General features: G+C 38.9%; 1 protein-coding gene across 1 annotated transcript in view; it reads left to right on the top strand.

The window, feature by feature from the left end:
• Positions 1 to 2,352, top strand: part of PDE1A (phosphodiesterase 1A) — a 73,469-nt gene extending 71,117 nt beyond the window's left edge. The window contains exons 15-16 of the mRNA XM_026090980.1: positions 1,124 to 1,243; positions 1,560 to 2,352. Coding sequence (XP_025946765.1) covers positions 1,124 to 1,200 — 77 coding nt within the window. The 3' untranslated portion in view covers positions 1,201 to 1,243; positions 1,560 to 2,352. The remainder of the gene's footprint in view (positions 1 to 1,123; positions 1,244 to 1,559) is intronic.
• The last annotated feature ends 11,959 nt before the right edge of the window (positions 2,353 to 14,311 follow it).

The following is a 14,311-nucleotide window of genomic DNA, read 5'->3' as shown; positions in this document are numbered from 1 at the left end:
AATTTGGGGGAACACGACCCATCTGCTGATGGCCAGCATTCCAGAATGGAAAGCAACATGNGGGGGGGGGGGGGGGGAATCATTCTCACAATTCTTATTGTTTACTGTGATGCCAAGGTGAATTTATAGCTATTAATTTTCTTCTTTCCCCATTCTTTTCCTCTCTTCCCTCTCTCTTTTTTAAACTGTAGGTCCCTTCTTCAACTCAGTGTTTCTCTATTTTCCTTTCAGATCACACATCCTCTACTTTCTTCTTCAGCTGCTTGTACTGCAATATCTCTTTGTTTTCTGTCATTCAGAAGTCTCCCCCTTGCACTTATGGGTTTTTTTTTTTAAACCTTTCCCTTCCTTCCTGCTCATCTTCCCCACTTTTCAGTCTTCTATGCTTTCCCTTTTACCACATTTTAAATCTAGCATTAGTAGTCACTGGTGGGAAGATTTGCTCAATTGGTTAAAACTGAGCAATTACTATATAGTTAGTAAATAATGCTATAAGTTTACTACATTCTCCCCATGCATACTACCACTAATCATTTTATAATTTTCTCAGCTGTACATATTATTCAAAATTACTCAAGGAATAGTTTAGGTAACAGCTTAATATTATGACTGGAGTTTTTAAATTCATATTATATGGCTCAGTTTGAAAGCTACTTGTGTCACACAGTATCATTTCTCCTGTCTGATTGAATTAGAACTTGACATTGGCATCTTTCATTATCTAAGAGAAACTTTCCCCTAATCTGAGTGCCTACAGTGAAGAGGATTTAAACAGCCCTTCTCTACAGAAGGTGAATTTTGACTTTCAGTAAGTTGGAAGATATAAAAAAAATTAACACTTTATTAACATTTACTCATGTAAATGTCATCATATTTTCATTTTGTGCTGTGATCTACTGCTTTCATTCTATGTTTTGCCTTATGAATAAACCATAATGATTAGTTAACTCAATCCCATGTTTACTCTGGTGAGAAAGCAGTGAAAGAAAGCAGTGACTGAAACCCCATTTTAGCCTTAGAAAATAAAGGAGAAAGAATTCCTATCTGTCTAAGGCTGTACAGATTCTATTTACTTGATTAACTTCCTCACTCAAGTTCCCAATAACATTTATTTATCTTCCAGGTGAGCCTAAACACTGTAAGAAATCAGAAGATATAGTAAAAGCCACTGAGCAAAAACCCGCACTGATACACAACTAGATTTGCTGTTTCTTAAAGGCTTCTGACATTTCAGGCAGGAGAGGTAATTTTGTCTTTTTTTTTTTTTTAACTTTCATAAATATTTGCTTATTGATATTATTATCCCCTTTATTCTACTCCAATTGTGGGTTTATTACAAAATTTAAAAATTGGGACAGAGTACACCCTACTTTCTATATCTCCTTAAAAAGTCATTCAGTTTAATAGAAAGGAAAATCAATACTTATAGATGTCAGAATTTTTATTGTCAGGCTAAATAATTGCACAACAGAACATTCTCAATTAAAGTGTATTAAATACCTGAGGTAATAGTAGTAAAAATCACGTGTTTATGAATTTTCATTTAAACTCTGTTACAGGAGAAAAAGAAGTGCACTAACAGTTCCTATCCCTGTTCTCTCTGAGGCCGTTATCCATCTATTTATTCCTGGATCATACCGTTCTATGGAGAGTGATTGGACAAAACTATTGAAATTGTAAAACATAAAAACCTGAGCTGGTAACTCAAGGCACTAAACAACTCTCAAAATTTCAGTTGTAGTTGTTGCTATTTCTGCTTCTATTCTGCTTTCTGAAACTAGCCAGAATTTTTTTTTCAGCCAAAGTTGGACCTCATTTTACTGCCTCACTGAAACCAGACGTTTTCAACTAAGCATGAGACATGTAAAAATATGTGGCATTTATCTGCACTGGATTGCTATTACGTGGCACTGCTACTGGCAGTAGAGCAACACAAAGTCAAAATGAAACACTGTTATAGACACTTGTTCATGCAGCCATACTGCCTGCAACATTGAAGTTCTACTGGTTAGCTTTCTTAAAATATCTGGAAATAAAAAATGTATGTAAACTGTACAGGGAAGTTCTAGAGTTATACTGATCAGCGTGTGAATTATGACTCTATCCCATTGCTCTGGCTGCCATATGGAGAGCTTGTGTTCAACTAAATTAGTATCTGAAATATCTCTTTCAATTAATTAAGTAGCATTCACTATTAAGATCAAAACATTCTCAGTACTGTTTCCTGTAGTATTTAGTAAGACCTCAGCAATGGTGTCAGCCCTACCATGAAGCTGGCACACAGACAGCTACATAAATACAGGATAAATTGCTTCACTTCAGCAAAACATTGTGTTGCCTCTCATACAGAATAGGAAGGAGACACTGAGGCCTTATGCCATGGTTTTGCTCAAATGCAGAACTGACAACTTGGATCCAGCAAAATCCTTTCTATCACTTGTTTGGTTTAAAAAAAAAAAAAAAAACGAAAACCCCACCACCCAGAACATCTTTCTCCRAGAGGCAAGAGAACAGCACATGCAGGCAGCTTCCTCTGTAGGAAGTCCCAGAACGAGCCCTCCAGCCTGAACCATGCCCAGAAAGAGACTCCACTTTCATCTCCGCTTCCTTCAGAGCCGCACGGGACCTCTCCCGCTCACCTGCTCGGACGCGCGCAGCCTGCAGCCAACCTCAGCTCCCCGTACCTGGAGCCTCTGCGGAAACTCCCACGCTGTTCTTTGACTTGGGTCACTGCTTTCCCAGGCCCCTTTTCGGACTCTGTGATTTATACCTCACTGACCAAAAAGTCTTTGCAATCAGCCATGGTCCATTGTGAACAGGACTCACGGGGGGCTGACGTTCCCCTCTATGCAGAGGCCGCGTACGCTTGAGACATATGTACTGTTCAGCTGCTGCTTCAGGGATCCAAGTACAGCTAAGGGTAACACAGGCATCAGACTCAACCTCAATAAGGGCACATCCTATCTTGCCTGAATAAGGAACGATAAAACAATTACCTTCTCCTGATGGACACCTGGGCGTCTGTGCTTATTGACAGTCTCTTTTCTAACAGCTGAGCAATTGAAATTGAACTGGGAACACGACAAGCTCTTCACTCTGAGACAAGGGCATGCCAAAAGGTGGAATTCATGTCATTCAATATGTAAGCCATATACATGCTATGCATATTTAGTGTGCATAGTTTTAACTTAAGAAATGTTTGTGCATATAAGATGTAAAAAGTGCATTTAAGTTGTTTTGTGTATCTGGTCCAGGGCTTGTATTTAGCATGGACAAATTTCTGTACAGTGAGGTTAACAAATGAAATGTTAACAAATGAAATTGTATCATAAATGTTATAACGCAGTTGATATTTTTTGCTAAGAGTTAAGAATTTATATATTCTCTGCTAGCGTTTGAGCAAATCATTAGTAGCCTGAATCACTCCATGCACCTTTGCATCCTTTTATGGAATGTTGGACTTTTTCCCCCTTTATAACAATATATAAACCATCTTTTGGTTTCTTATTGCCATTATGACAAGAGAAAAGTGTTGGTCATATCAGATCTTTTATAGAAAGTTGTAAATTGCCAAATGCTGTGGCAGTGGAAAATTTTCTTGTTTAAAACCTGAGAACTTYGGTTTTATGCCTTTATTTCAAAATATAGGACCTTATTTCAGATTACGTTGAGTGTCTGCATTTGGAAAGAACAAAAGATAATTGATACCTGTAAATATAGTTTAACAAGCTGTCTGCCTGACAGAGTGTTCTTCGACATTGCAAGTCATGATTCGTTGAGATTGAAATCTAGAGCAATCTGAATTTGAAGTCTGTACTGTATTTTTAATTTCAGGCTTTTACCATAATTGGACTTGACTTTTTTTTCCCCCCTCTGTCCCATAGTGTTTTATATACTCTGCAAAAGTTTTCTACAGAAAAACATAAGCAGAACTTATAACAGATTCTGCAGAGTACTCGGTGCATCCTGTGGGGGACTCAGTGTCCTATTATTACAGGCAGCAGCCTGATGTCCCACTGCAGAGTCTGGAAGGAGCTCATGATCTCACAGGAGGCACTCAGTGCCTGCAGAACTGAATCGTTAATATAGAAATGTGATTTGCGTATAAATAATCCTACTTGCTCATTTGTTTTCAGTTTAATCGATGTGGTATATGTTATTGAAGTACCAGAAGATGAGCCCTCAGTTTTTCCTTTAATACCAATTATATTTCATTTCTTTCCTCTTTTATCCTTAAGAAGTTTTTGTCTGGATATGACCCAAAGCTTAGTGTGTTGCTTGTATGAGAAGAAGTTTACTTCAATGGAGAAAACCGATATAACCAACATGTGTTACTTAAGGCTTAAACCTTGAGCAAAATTAGCATTCAAATGGCTGAAAGGCTTCTTGTTAGGCCTCTCCCTGAACAATAGTTTCACTCTGAAACCTAGAAGGCTGCGCTACCAAAACACTGCATGGGGCCATAAGAAATGTTGTTTGTATCTGCCTATCTCCCACAGCATTATGGGCATGCATCCCTGCATTAAGCACACTGAGGAGCTGTAGCTATAGATTAGCCCTCAAAGGTTTTATTTTGTATTTTTATCTTGAGATATCTGATGAATGTATTATGTAATATTGTTATGAGTTATGATTTAGCCAGTATTTTTTATTTAATTTTCAACAAGGCAACCTATGACTGTGTTTCTATTCTGCTGTACTTGTCCGTATTTCCTATTATGATATTCCTAAATAAATTCGATTTGAGGGCAAGGATTGTGAAGCTTGTGAATGTTAGTTACAAGTTTGCTTTACTAAAGCATGTTTGCTCATATGCACATGGTTGTCTTTGAAAAGTGAAAGCACATAAATGGTTGTTAGCAAGCCTTTTGCCTGCTTGCGACTCCATGCTTTTTCATAACTGCGCCAGCTTGTCATGCAAGCTCACTTGCATCCTCATAGCGCTCTTGAAAATAATTTCTTTCAGTGAGTCTTGTCTTCTTAACCTTTACTGCTAAAATATCACTCACATGAAAATCATAACCAAAAAAACCCACTTTTTTTCCATCCCCCAAAAATCCTTACCATGGGATTGGCACTGTTGGAATCACCAAGATTTCCCATTGGCAACAATTCTGCAGGAAGGTCAGGACTTGCAGAGGTGGCTCCATGCCACATGCTAAACTTAATCAAGGGACCTCAGTGGAGCAGAGGGTAAACAGAGCCCAATACAACTCAACTGGAAATAAACGGAAAGAATCCCATTGACTTTGACTTGTATCAAATCCTAGCAAGGTATGYGATGGAAGTAAAAGACAAATACTTTATATCACGTTCTTTGTGGTTCCTTTTTCTGGATGCTCTCATTTTAAGCTACAGGCTCAAAGGGCTTTCTCCTGTTGTGTATATATGCCAGAAGTCAAACAAGATACTATTGTGACAAAAGTAACTTCAGATTAACAAATAAATAAATAAATAAATAAATATTTTAACTGACTATACAGTCATTGAGTGAGAAAACAGAAAATGTAATTAAATATTTTAACATTCTTCCACTGCAACCTAAAAAGATTTCAGTTTATCCTTTTTTTTTTTTTTTTTAAAGCAAAGATGTCTGAGAGAAAAGTGCATCTCATTTTAACCAATCTTTGAAAATTACATCCTTGAAAACAAAGATTTGGAAATATGACTAGGAATACCATTTAATACTTTCAGTTTAAAGTGAACATATGCACAGCAAATACATAATTACTTACATAAAAAAAAAAAAAAAGAGCGCGAGCTTCCTGCGTCAACTACATTACAGAAACATTTAGACCATTTCCCTGGGTATATACCTTTACTTTCCTGGTATTTGTTATTTAAGGGGAAAAGACCCATTTCCCACATCCCACAGCAAACATTAGAAGTTTTACAAAAATGTAGACTTGTTAGTAGGCGCATGGAAACAAAGAGGCAGCTCATAAGCAGAGTTATAAACATGGAAAAACTCCTTATAAGACTGGGATTTTAATTTGTTTAGGCTGGACCTTGCTGAAAATACTTGCATTTTGCTTAGTCAAGTCCTTACAGTCCTTTTGTGGAGGGCAGCAAGGATGGTAATATTGTGAGAGAATGTTGTATATCTTAGCTCTTCAATCAAGTGCAAATCAAGAGCATACTTTGGTGTTTGGTAAACTAAGTTATTGAAGTAATTAAGGTGTGGAGGCACACTTTAAGCCCCCTCACCTGTTAAAGAAAAAAAAAGTATGCTGGTAAAACTGTCACTGATTCTTCTTACATAAGGATTGTGGTTAGAGAACTTTTCAACAGCTAGTTTTGAGTAGATTATGTCTTAGCTAAATATACTTTTCTGACAAGTTACCCAATATTTGAACTTGAAAGTTTAGGGGTCTCATACATTTGCAATACCCTGCGCAGATCATTATTACAAATCTGAGGTAATAATTTATACATAAATAAGGTGGTAGAATCATGGTAGGTGGAACCTGGGCCTTGAAATGGAACAGAGTTAAGCAGAGTAGATGGTTGGCATTTTTGTCTTGACTGTAGTTATAAAGTTACCTCATTGTCATATAGGGCCTAATCCTAGTGAACTTAATCCTGAATCTGCAAGAATAACTTTCATTAGGGTAAGATTTGGAGACCGGGATCATAATACAATGAACAAACATAATCAAATAACAGGAAAGTACTTGCTATTTATTTAGTTTCAAATAGACTTTTTGGCCTGATACAATTCGCTTCATCCATTTCAACAAGCAACTGGGTGAAGTTCACCTATAGATGTTCTCTGAGGTTCTAATGACTATATACAAGGCTCTACCCAACTTTAAACCATGTTTAACTCCTCTGTTGAAGTTATTCTTCCTTGCTTCAATACCTCTGTCCTTTGGGAGAGAACCATATTTTTCTTTCCAGTTGAAAATGAATGTTAGCCTTTATTATTTGAGGTACTCCATTAGTTTACAATTGGAATTAATGGAAGTATATTTGTGTGTCAAGTACTGTAATATGATGCACAATGCATTTTTATTTTAGCATTCCTGTCTGAAAGAGCCCTATGCTATTAGTCTCAAGGTGGCTTATAGTCAGGCAGACCTGGGAGGATTTAAATTGCAGATATAAGTAGTTCTGAGGTATGCAGGTATGTTTTCACATAAGTAATGGGTGCAGGATCAGGGCTACAGAGTTGATATTTCCAGCAAATTACAGAGTAAAAATGGCATGAGCAATTTAAATATTATTTATAATTGACCTTCCCGCCTGTTTTTAATATTCAATCTGCTGAGTGTTTTAAAAAAGCAATTAAAAGACCCATATAATGTTAAAACCCTTGATAAATGTAATAAACACATGACATATTCAAAAGAGAGAATCTATGTCCCATTAGGAGAGAAAAAGAAAGATGAGAGCAACATATGGCAGTATAATTAGCATGATTAGGGAAGCACATCAACAGAATTTATGCTGCAGGGAAAATGTAATAAGAAACCAACACACTTTCCTCACTGCCTTGAAAACTGCAAATATCGCTCTCTGAAAAGGAGAGGATGTAGAACGGCTCTCTGGCATTTAAAGCTGTAACTTGTGTTCTTCTGTCTTTATTAAAGAGGCACACAGCCATCTGCAAACCATTTATTTTTTGCAGAGCTCACATTGTCCCATTGCTTTGATTAATAAGGAGCAATATTACACCTCAGCTGCTTTTCAGAAAGATGCTATTTTGGAAACCTAATTAATACTCATTCCACAGTTAGCTTGAGGTGTTCGTTAGTGCCAGATACTGAGTTCTTATTTGTTTCTCATTATGTGGAAAGTATTGCTTCTCAATGCCAACGTTTTCATTTTGCAATTTGGAATAACCTTTCGACACCCCCGCTTCCCACAGCCCTCCCTTCAGAAGAGCTAATAACACCTGTCATCATTATTTTAACATGCCTGTTATGCCTGTTGAAGACAACAGTRCGGGTTATTTACATAGAGAGACTGTGCTGATGTACGGCAAGTATTCCTGCCATTTTCTGAACAGTTGGGCCACAAAAAAAAAAAAAAAAAAAATCAGAAGCTTGGCAGTCCAATTTGATTTTCAGCTTACCACTAAGGGTCAGTATGTACTAAGCGAATGAGTCATTATAAAACTGAAACATAATATGCTTGATTTAGCAGCGGTGCAAAAACCCTTTCTGCCCTGAAAAGCACAGAAGATTAAGCACAACCCCCTCTCCAGCCCCTGCAAACCTATAGTGGAAATAGCCCTGCTGTAGACATTGAGCTTGTACAAATTCAATCAGCCAGCCTTGCTGTATCCAGAGATTAAAGTGTTATCAACTCGTCTGATATTCAGTAAAGAGTACACAAGTTTCTTGCTTGAGATTTGCCCGACGTGCTGCTGCTGAAGATAACCTCACTGGAGAAGAAAGGAGCAAATACAGCAAAGCTTAAGACATATTTGGTGCTCATTTTGTTGCCAAGCATAATGGTCCATAGGAAGAGGTCAAATGTAATCGCACATGTCAGGAACCAACAGACAACAGAAACTCTCCTTGCGACTCACCGTCGTGCTGAACAACTAAAGAAAAGAACAGCTGTTGGATACCACAGGGGAAGAAGAAAGAAAGAGGAACTCCTTTAAGTACAGCAGGTTTGGAATATACCCCTACATTGCATCCCCAGGGCTTGGGAGTAGATGATGCCTTAACTGTTCTTCCTGGGCCTGTGCTAGCCACGTCGTCTCCAGAGGATTTTGGCGGTACGCAGAGGTCGGTGTGAGGTGCATACAAGAGATCAGGAAGACATGCGTGTGTGTGCATGTACACGATAAAGCCTCTGTAAAACTGGTGATGGGGTAGAAGTCAGGCAGCAAGCCACGCTACAGGGCTACCCCAGTGCAGACTCCCACTTGCCATCTGCAGCTCTACCTTCCAAAAGCCTGCTAGCAGGAGGGATACAGCTCACCTTGTACGCCTCAGGAATAAGGAGCCTTATAAAGAGCCTGTGTTTCAGACAGAGTAAAAATGATGGGATGAAGCCCTGCACTGAGCTAAGAACATTTCATTGTACAGTGTCAGGTCCTAGACTTGCACAAAAGCAGCCCAGTAGCCTGCAGGATCCCCGTTTGGGTCCCTCTCCTAACCATCCCTAGGACTGGGACCGGCCTTGTCCAGCTTCTGGAGAGAGCTGGAAATCTCCACCCACCAGTTTGCCTCATGGAATAATAAAGTTTTAAAAAGAGAGATATCCCAATACAAAAGCAAACTCCACATTTATGTTACCAAAGAACATTCAATCACTGACCTACTCTTTGGGTTTCTGCTATTTGGTTAGAGGGAGGGTGCCCAATGATTAGCTTCACCAGCAGACACACCAAAAATCCCTTTTTGTTGACTGGTCTGGACTCCTGGACACTGAGGGAATCCCTAGCCAGGAATCCCCTAGGAAGCAGCAGGATGTCTGCCCTGGAACCCTGCTTTAGGGTCAATAAAATATTGTTGAAGGCAATAGCTATGGTTCAATAAAAATTGCTGTACAAGAACTAATGATGATTTTTTGGTCATCATAGTAGCTAATCAGAGCCTTTTTCACCTTATGCTAATGAGCACAAATAAAGACATTATCAGAAGACAGCAGGGTAGCCTTTGAAGGTGGGTTGTTTTTGTTTTTTTGTTTTTTTAAAATACAGCATTCATGGCAATCTTAAAAAAAAAAGGCAAGAAATTCAACAGATAAATTGATAGTAGGATGACACAAGGTTTCCTGCTATACACCATACTTTCCCCGAAGAAAGTATACTGTTGGTTAAAACCTGTGGCCATTGTCAAACAAAATTCCTCTGACTTCAGTGGAAATTATGCTTTAGAAAGGACTTTTTAATCTTGGCTCTTACTTCATATCTATTTAAGCATTATCTGGTTTTGCACCTGGAGAATAAATAAGACRTACCATCCTGCAAGTCAAGCAATGGAATTTTTCCAAATAATCTATTAGCACAAAAGCTTAATAAATCTCTCTAAAGGGAAAAGCTTGTCATGGAATAACAAGTATAACATAAGAAAATAGCAGGGCTGTAAAAATGCAATAAAAAAGCCAAAAACTTTAAACTACTGTACATTAACATGTTAAGGGATACTGGGAAGAGATAGAAATCAGTCCAAAGAGACAGTGTTCTTTTGAAACCTGCAGTGGAGTTCATTCTGCAAGAAACATTTCCTGCAATACATTCAAAGTGAGGACAACAGCAGACTTACAGCATGGAAAGGTGGTAGATTTAAGAACATCTGAGAAAAAAATAAATGAATTCCAAAATCAGAGTTGTCATTAAAAAAGGAACTATGCTCATTACTCACCTGCCTTTTCCTTGCTTTCTTTTTCCTCTTTCAAAATGCCAGACATAGGCTCCATGAGCCTGTACATGGAAAAAGAACTAATACAATCCATCTCTAAAGATGCTGCTCCCACTGAACCTGTGAAAACTCCCTCACAAGCAGCAGATTTTTTTTTTTTTGAGAGGAGATATTGGAAACAGAGACCATATCATTGCAGTTTCTCTTTAAGACCTTAATAAGAGGCTTTTACTTTTGGCTACTTAGTGTTAATTCACCTTTTCAAACAGCCATCCATATTTTCTCAACCATCTGTTGATTCATTCACACTGAAAAAAGTCATAATTAATGCTTTTTTTTTTTTTTAACCCATTCTTTTGGTGACGTAGACATGCTGAGCAACGATGATAGACTACTGACCCCAATGGTTACAGCAATCACCTGAAGAATACTGACTAAACATCTAACARAGAAAATAAAAGAAATCCTTCACATATTTTATGGATGTAACAATACTCATATCCCTTCCGCTTGCAAAGGCATCTCTTGGAAATTTCTATTTAATGCTATATTAGTACCTATACACTCCACATAATTCTCATTCCTTTTTCTCTGCCACTTTCAAATAATCAGGATACTTGCAATTTCTTTGRTCACCTCTTCCACCACAAGCACACAGCAATCATCTCTCTATTTTAGAGCAAATGAAAGCATACAAGTACTTAATATGATTAGTAGGTTTTTAGCATCTTGAAATATACACAAAGAAATTGCCACATCATACCTAATCCATTGATCCCAGCATTCTGTTCTTCAGCAGTACCACTAGCTGATTTTTCTGAAGAAAATCAAACAAAAGTAAAAATAACCATTAATAAAGCAAAACCCTTCAAACATTTTTGAAAAGTGAGTGGAGAGCTCCATGAGAGGATGGCCCAGCAACACTCTATTTTACCTTGAAATACATAGCTTAAACATTTTAAAATTTCCCAATGCATTTAAGACTAAACTAYAAAAACAAGCCTGCTGCCCTAAACTTGTGATGAATTCCTAGAGGACAGGGAAATGAGGCAAATTTATGCCAGCTGGGGAATCACACAGGTGTTCATTCTTTCAATAATTTCCTTCCCTCCCCCTGCCATTCCTCCATATGGAAGGGGCCAAAACTACTTTTGTGGTCATTTTTTGGCCTGCAGACAGCATTTTACATAATTACAATGAGATCTGCGTAATTCAAGTAAAACTCTGTAAAGCTCATCGCACTGTGAGACAATTAGAGCCTTCAATTACAGTCCAAAGCATATGAGAGACTCGCTGTCAGGGCTGCTGTTTTTAAAGGTCATTGGCTGGGCCAAAACCCAGAAGAGACAGTAATTACAATCCTCTCGCTGATCTTCCTTTCTGACTTCTCCACACCCAGAAATTTCCGTCCTGAGGTTGTCTGAAACCTTACTCCAGTGCTTCAACTCTGCTTCATAGCAGGTACTAAGGTGGGTATTTTTCCTTATTCTAGGTTCTGTCCATTTACGGATCTTTTCTTATAGCTCCACTTGCTGTGTGCTTCACAAGTGGAAGAGCACACAAACAGGGTTTGCTTAGCTTTTCCTGTTTAAAATGGCTATGTATAAAAAAGTGCACCCTGTGTCCTTCAGATGGTATTCCATCAGTAAATGATGTCAAGGTGGATTCGTAGTGAAATCTATGTGACAAGTTCTGTCTCTTTGCCAAAAAGAACCAGTCCATTCCTCTGTTCAGGCATGTTCTTGCCCTGAGTCAAGAAAGAGGAAAAGAAACAGGCTTTGAGAATCGTAAAGCACAGCTGGAACATTGAGAGATGAGGGGAGATGATAAGAGCTGGGTTTGGAGATGCATCCAAATACTGGTGTGTCTGTCTGAGGCTCTTATCAGACCATGATGCTTCACCCAGATCACGGCTGTAAAACAGAGTTGTTGTCCTCTCGTTGCTGCAGTAACAAGCCCAGAATGCACTCAGATCTAGTTCAAACTAAGTCTAATATTATTTATAAAGTGTAATCATTTTTGAGCCCAACAGCGGTCCTGAAATAAGATGTTCAACGATGAATTCTCTAAGTTCTTACTAGGTGTTTTGTGTTGCCTCTGGAATGTGAGATTCCAAAATGCCTTGTGTTGGTATCAACTGTTATCATTTATTAACACTTTTTCATTTGTACTATAATTAGTAAGTTCTAGAGACTCATTTGAAGCCCAAGGGCACTAATACCCAGCGAAAAGCCGTAATCGGAGGAGCTTTATCAGCTAACAACACATTTATATGATGAGAGGATCTGCAGTGATCACCATTTGACAACTGGGAGAAGTGAGAATGAGCGACGAAGGGAAGTGCCTGTTGCTGTGGAAAAGCAAAGCTGGGACCAGAGCCCAGCTCTTCCTGATACTGCTCCAGTCTTACCTCTGGTCCATTCAAATATTTTATGAAGAGTCGCTTCCCTTCTTTTGTTATTTGCATCCTAAAAAAGCCCTCAGTCCCATGGTCATGCCTGTAGAAGTGATTCTTCCTTATCTTTTCTAAGCTAGAGCCATGGATATTGCTCAGAGGGTTTCTACAGAATATGGCAACGAAGAGCACAGATACAGATGGAGAGAAAAAAAGATGGCTGTCAAATACAGAGAAACACTTGTTAACACATCCCGTCCGCAGTCGGTCTTCATGGAACAGCCCAGAAGAGAACAAAACGGCCACATGCAACACGCAGACAAAGGCTCTGTGTTTTCATACTCTTCACCCTGTTTTGTTTTTTTTTTTCTTTTTTTGTGCCAGCTCAGCCTTTTAAGAGAGACCCAAAGCAATAGAAAGTTAAACTGAGGATAAATCTTTGTATTAAAGGCAAACTTGATACAAAATGACAGTTAACTGGTTTAAAAATTGGCCATTGATAAAGAAGGAAATGGTCAAGAACAATTTTAAAGAAACACGGTTCTCCTTCTCTACCTTATTTCATTTTAGGCTTTGTCTTAAGCTTCATTGAAGCCATAGAGTTTGCATGATCTAAAAAATGAAAATGTTGCTTTGAACCATGCCAAAACTGAACCAGATATCCTAGGGGTCAGGCACATGATCAGTCACCGCAGCTTGATATACTGCTAATCGTTAGCTGAAACTGATAAATGCAGGATAGTTTGACCCTCTCTCCCAGGTAAGCCATATTACGCTTGTCCTTGCTGTGGGCTAGGAACGAACATGGTCAGCTCCTGTGGCTCAGCTGATGCGTGGAAACCTGCCCACAGGTCTGGCACTCACGTTTTGTGTCTCCCCCAGATCAAGGCTTTTTCTAATGCCTCCATGTAACAGTGGTCTTACATAAGGAGAAATCATTTTGGCTGATGTGACTAGACAGCCGCAGACCCAAAGCAAGAAGAGTGCTGTATATTGTACGTGATGCAGACCCAGGGAACACGGAGAAGACTGCCTTTGCCCTAGGCCAAAGAGTCAGCCCTGTGCATTTTGGTTTCTACCTACATCACTGCAAGTAACTCTAATAATCCTGGTAAAAGCTGCCCTGAACTGAAGGAGTCATTTTACACGAATATTCACCTGCAGGCTAGACAAAAACACTGTACAACACACAACATTTTTGTCTAAATGAACATAGTATTTATTTCGTAGCTTTTAAATTGGTTTTATTTACAGTAGGTCTTAGAATACAGCTCACACTCAGGAGTTAAGCTCTGGCAGTACTGTTGTCAGATCACTAACACGTTTGCAAATTACATTTCTAAGTCATACAAAATGGAAGAAAAATGACTTTAAAATAACTGTTTATCTTCAGGTATAGGGATCACAGAACAGGTTTGCGAATGGCTGTAAAACCCAGTCAAGGAGTGCTGCCCCGAGAGCACCCGACTGCGCGCGTTGAACGCCGAGGTGCAGGCCGTGTCAGGCGCACGAGCCGAGCCATCCCGCCTCGGGTGTGCCGAGGCTCGCAGTCCCCGGAGCCTCAGGGATCGCTCGCGAGGAAGCTCGGTGCAGT

This window comes from Apteryx rowi, unplaced genomic scaffold (assembly GCF_003343035.1).
Source record: "Apteryx rowi isolate R43461 unplaced genomic scaffold, aptRow1 scaffold_89, whole genome shotgun sequence".
Taxonomy (NCBI): Eukaryota; Metazoa; Chordata; class Aves; order Apterygiformes; family Apterygidae; genus Apteryx; species Apteryx rowi.
Note: the sequence above shows the minus strand (reverse complement) of the source record. Positions and strands in the feature narration are given on the sequence as shown.